This window comes from Mustelus asterias, assembly GCF_964213995.1.
Source record: "Mustelus asterias chromosome 26 unlocalized genomic scaffold, sMusAst1.hap1.1 SUPER_26_unloc_2, whole genome shotgun sequence".
Classification (NCBI taxonomy): Eukaryota; Metazoa; Chordata; class Chondrichthyes; order Carcharhiniformes; family Triakidae; genus Mustelus; species Mustelus asterias.
Window position 1 is genome coordinate 1,526,820 of NW_027590087.1, and position 6,000 is coordinate 1,532,819.

The window sequence follows — 6,000 nt, forward strand, 5'->3', positions numbered from 1 at the left end:
TCCGACTAAGGAAATGGGAACCTTGTGATTTGGTCTTGTCCCATCATCACTTTTTTGTCACTAAATCACTCCTGTAATTCCATGTTGTCCTTTCTTCATTTCTGCCACAGCCACCCACCGTTGTCACTTCAAACCCCTCAATTCACTGTCATTTCCCAATTCCAATGAACGCTCAAACTTTCAACCTGTTTCTTTCTTCACCAGTATTTACCTGCTGAGCATTTCCAGTTAATTCTACTGATGTTTCATTTTCAACATTAAGAGTATTTCCTCATTCTATAGAAATGCAAATTGTGCTTTTCAAATGTGTCACAATATTCATTATTATTGTTATTAACAGTATTATTTAAATGACTTGTGATTTACTCTGATTCATGTTATGTTTCTCTCTCTCTGATCCCCAGTCTGTATAGAAACGCTCTCACAGATTCTTGCACTGAGGATCTCGCCTCCGCTCTCAGCACAAATGAGTCACTGAAGATTCTGAACCTGGGATCAAACTCATTCACAGACCAATCTGTCCCTCCACTCTGCCGCCTCATACAGAATTGCAGGAGTCTACAACTGATTGGGTGAGTTTATGTTATTTAAAATAATCATTAAAATTTAAATTGGATTTTAAAATGTAAATCGACCTGAACTTTCAAAGCAGATTGCCGCTGTGCATGAACATTCTCCCAATCTGAAACTGCTCCATTTCCCACTCAAGATCTCCTGCACAGAGACGCTGGGGAACTCCATTAGAGTAGAGTCAAATCAAATCAGGTGGGAGAAAAGAGAGTAGACACCATATTTACAGCACAATGACCCTGAGTAGATCCATTGGTGTGGAGATGCCGGCGTTGAAGTGGGGTAAACACAGTAAGAAGTTTAACAACACCAGGTTAAAGTCCAACAGGTTTATTTGGTAGCAAAAGCCACACACGCTTTCGGAGCTCTAAGCCCCTTCTTCAGGTGAATGGGAATTCTGTTCACAAACAGAGCTTATAAAGACACAGACTCAATTTACATGAATAATAGTTGGAATGCGAATACTTACAACTAATCAAGTCTTTAAGAAACCAAACAATGTGAGTGGAGGGACCATCAAGACAGGCTAAAGAGATGTGTATTGTCTCCAGACAAGATAGCCAGTGAAACTCTGCAGGTCCACGCAACTGTGGGAGTTACAAATAGTGTGACATGAATCCAATATCCCGGTTGAGGCCGTCCTCGTGTGTGCGGAACTTGGCTATCAGTTTCTGCTCAGCGACTCTGCGCTGTGCTACCCTATTTACAGCAGTGACCCCGGGGAGCTCCATCAGAGCAGAGTAGAGTCGGAGAAGAGAGAGAATACACCCTATTTACACGACAGCGCAGAGTCGCTGAGCAGAAACTGATAGCCAAGTTCCGCACACACGAGGACGGCATCAACCGGGATATTGGGTTCATGTCACGCTATTTGTAACTCCCACAGTTGCGTGGACCTGCAGAGTTTCACTGGCTGTCTTGTCTGGAGACAATACACATCTTTTTAGCCTGTCTTGATGCTCTCTCCACTCGCATTGTTTTGTTTCTTAAAGACTTGATTAGTTGTAAGTATTCGCATTCCAACCATTATTCATATAAATTGAGTCTGTGTCTTTATAAGCTCTGTTTGTGAACAGAATTCCCACTCACCTGAAGTAGGGGCTTAGAGCTCCGAAAGCTGCTGTGGCTTTTGCTACCAAATAAACCTGTTGGACTTTAACCTGGTGTTGTTAAACTTCTTACTGTGTAGATCCACTGGAGCAGAGTAGAGTTAGGGAGGAGAGGGCACATACCGTACTTGCAGCACATAACCCCGGGGAGCTCCATCGGAGCAGAGTAGAGTCGGGGAAGAGAGAGAATACACCCTCTTTAGAGCACAGTGACCCCGGGTAGCTCCTCCAAAGCAGAGTAGAGTCGGGGAAGAGAGAGCACACTCCCTATTTACACAACAGTGACGCCAGGAGCTCCATCAGAGCAGAGTAGAGGCGGAGACGAGAGAGAATACACCCTATTTACAGCAGTGACCCCGGGGAGCTCCATCAGAGCAGAGTAGAGTCGGAGAAGAGAGAGAATACACCCTATTTACACAACAGTGACGCCAGGGAGCTCCATCAGAGCAGAGTAGAGTCGGAGAAGAGAGAGAATACACCCTATTTACAGCACAGTGACCCCGGGAGCTTCATCAGAGCAGAGTAGAGTCGGGGAAGAGAGAGCACACTCCCTATTTACACAACAGTGACGCCAGGGAGCTCCATCAGAGCAGAGTAGAGTCGGGGAAGAGAGAGAATACACCCTATTTACAGCACACTGACCCCGGGGAGCTCCATCAGAGCAGAGGCGGAGAAGAAAAAGCATTGATCCTATTTACAGCAGTGGCTGCAATATGGTCAGATTAATGAATGTTATTTGATGGTTGAAGGAAGCGGTTTGTTGATAGGGTGGGTGAGGAAGGTAAGTGGGTGAATGGTAAGTTGACGGATGACGAGATGGCCAGTGTGGTAGTTGCAAAATCTTGGATGGTCAGTTGGGTGAAAGTGAGGGCAGTGTGCAGATAGTCCCTGGTCAGGAGACTATTCACTTGCATTCGGGTGGTTGTGTTGGGGGATGTTGACGGGGTGATTTTCATTGGTAGGAGGCTGGTTGGGTATTTAAGTGTGGGGTTATGGGTCATATTAGAACATCAAGGAATTGGATCATCAACATAGGCGTGGTTGCAGTCAGATAGAAAGTGCAGTTAGGTCGTTGGTTAGTGGACGGCTAGTTGAGGTGGATGAAGGGTGGACTGGTGGTGTGGTTTTATTTGGACATGGTGGTAGTTGCAGGGTATCAGAAGTAAGTAGGGTTGGAGGAGGTAGTTGAAGTGGATTAGGGGTAGCCGTGGGGCGCGGGGGAGGGGTGCTAGTCAGGCAGATTTGGGCTGGTTAGGGACTCGGATTATGGATTTATTTAGGTTTTACACTGACGAACATTTCCTGTGTCACTATCTAGGTAAGTTCTACAGATCTAGAATCATACAGATCTACAATCGGTACAGAATGAGGCCATTCGGCCCATCGGGTCTGCACCAACCACAATCCCACCCAGGCCTTAGTCCTGTAACCTCACACATTTACCCTGTTAATCCTCCTTGACACTAGAATCAATTTAGCACGGCCAATCAGCCAAGCTGCACATCTTTGGACTGTGGGAGGAAACAGCACCACCCAGAGGAAACCCGCACAGACACGGAAAGAACGTGCAAACTCCACACAGGCAGTTACCCAAGCCGGGATTCGAACCTAGGCCCCTGGCGCTGTGAGGCAGCACTACTAACCACCGTGCCACCAATCTATCCCTGGGCCAGAATTTGAATTTGCTCGTGCGGGCGGCCACCCGCCCTGAAAGTTCCTGCAATTGGGTGAAAAGATGTGGGGTGTGGATTTCACCATCATCGCACAGTAGCACAAAGCTTCGTTCGTTAAATAGGAACAAGAATCACACTTGTTGTCAATAAAGACGGCAATTCAGCCCAAAAAAGGCCAATTGAATGCAATTTGTCAAGGCCCATCTACTTTCGATACAGTTGACGTTCAACCGAGGGGCCAGGCAACCTTTACTTTCTTGGTTCAACCTTGATGGGGTGGAGGAGGGGGAATGAAGTGTCTAGGCTGAAATGCAATTTTTAAAAAATGTGCCTGGGGACTGAAGTTTGTATTTGAATGTTTTGCCTGGACTCTGACTGCATGGTTACTGCATGGCTATTAATATTTCACACTTCTGCTGCTCCCTCAGACAGCTGTGCAGCGGCTGCTACCCACCCTCCCCATACCCCCAACCCAGAGCAGCACAGTAGAAGCGGCAGCCCCACACCCTCACTTTTATCCCATTTTCGTGCCCACTCTAGCAATCCTCATTCTGTTTTTGGACCAGCCAGTGTGAAATTGTGCTCTCGAAACCACAGTGGGCAGGAGCGCGTTTCGCATTCAGGGTCAGCGCCCACTGAAAAGAAATCATCAGTCACACATACCCGAATGTATCTCAGACATTCACACAGCGTGCTGAGCAGCCGAGAAATTCCCCATTAGAAACTTGAACCGCTGGGACAATGCCCAAATCGATCTGTGTGTCAAGATGTCAACAAGGTCCCCATATCAGCTTCTGAAGATTTATCCCATCAACTCCATTCTCCTTTTATTTACACTTGTTCAATCCGTTTATTTCATGTTTTATCTTGAATCTGTTTCAGGCTGGAATGGAATCAATTCAGCTTAAATGGAAGAGATGAGCTGAAGTCGCTGCAGGGATTCAGACCAGGACTGAGGGTGGAACTTATTAACATTCCTACTTTTGCTCCCTGAACATTTCAATGCATAATGATTGCTGCTCTCATTCTGGGAACAGTTCAATTTATAAACGTCGCTGCTCTCATTCTCAGAACGTCTCAATTTTTAAGCATTGCTGCTCTTATTCAGTGAGCATTTCAATTTTTAAACATTGCTGCTGGCATTCTCTGAATATTTCAGTTGACAAACTGGGGTGTGGAATGGACTGCCTGCAGTGATAGTGGAGTCAGACACTTTAGGAACATTTAAGCGGTTATTGGATAGGCACATAGAGCACACCAGGATTATAGGGAGTGGGATAGCTTGATCTTGGTTTCAGATAAAGCTCGGCACAACATCGTGGGCCGAAGGGCCTGTTCTGTAAACATTGCTGCTCTGATTCTTGGAACAATTGATAAACAGAGACTCAGTGAAAGAGTCATAAGACTCATCCGCCCAGCTCCACAGCCCTGCTAGTGCTGGATATCTGGAGTTGTAAGCTCCCCAATTGGGCACTGGGCAAATATACAGACAGAAAAAAAAACAGTCTGTGTGACACTGACAATTATACCCAGTATTCCTATGTTTTTGCGTAATACATCCAGGGTTCGTGCTCAGTATCAGCGCCCAGTCACCCTGCTGGGAAGTGAACATGGCGCGAGTTCAGGATGGAGACAGGGTCTGTTCAGCTGGGATGGATCCCACTCTCCAAAAGGGACAAGCGCCCAAAGAACGCCGGACCCAGAGAGTGTGTCCTGCTGGGGAGGTTCCAGTAGATTGTGCAACTGGGGAATTAGACTGAAAGTCTCAATGTTTTTCTAATTTCACTCAGTAAGAAAGCTGTGAAACTAAAAACTGAATCAACTTACCCTTACTTGCTGTCAATAAACTCGATCCACAGCAATGATTTGCTGCGAAGTCTTTTCCGGCCTGAGAAGGGGACAAACCTCCTCAATACTTGAAAATATTAATCAGACTTAAGACATCAAGAATAGGAAGCAATTTGTAATCATGAATGAGCGGATTAGAACAACAAGCTCACACAAGAAAGATGAACCGCTGTCAGATATCACCTGGGAGCACAGGCTGACTGATCAAAGGACAGAGGGATAAGACTCTACGGTTTAATCTAAAAAAAATCACAACTCAGAAATGTCAAATTCATCACGAAAGAGTGATCAGAAATTGATACATTATATAGTGGAAGGAACAGGTATTAGGAAGAAAATAAATTATTTTTATAGGTTTTCACGTACACCAGAAATGCAGCCACTGGCACCCACTTATTCCTTATCACGAATTCTAGCTGACACCCTCTCTGATTCATTGTGCTACCTACGTGTCTATTAATTGTATCTGATTAATATTTCTGAGTGACCCTGACTACAACTATTTTTATTGGTTATGTGTATGCTCCTTGCTAAAATTATGATAATTTTTTTATTGAGCTAAATAAACATTACCAGCGGATGATTTGCTAACGGACTTGTTCTCTCCAGATTTGACCAGGAAGTCCCAATTCATTCACACTGGAGCTTGTGGGGATTTGAATTCAGGGTTGAAGTTAACTCAGACTCAGTGGGAACTGGGTGTTATCAGACAATTCAGTCAAAAAAGATTATTCACTTCTAGACATAGTTTAGGAGGTGAAACTCAGACAGGTCTACCACTGTGAGAATAACTCTCACTT

General features: G+C 45.2%; 1 protein-coding gene across 1 annotated transcript in view; it reads left to right on the plus strand.

The window, feature by feature from the left end:
- The window catches only part of LOC144482121 (NACHT, LRR and PYD domains-containing protein 3-like), a 90,373-nt gene extending 85,390 nt beyond the window's left edge, over positions 1-4,983 (plus strand). Inside the window, 2 exon segments of the mRNA XM_078201351.1 lie at positions 405-572; positions 4,235-4,983. Coding sequence (XP_078057477.1) covers positions 405-572; positions 4,235-4,346 — 280 coding nt within the window. The 3' untranslated portion in view covers positions 4,347-4,983.
- Positions 4,984-6,000: the final 1,017 nt, after the last annotated feature.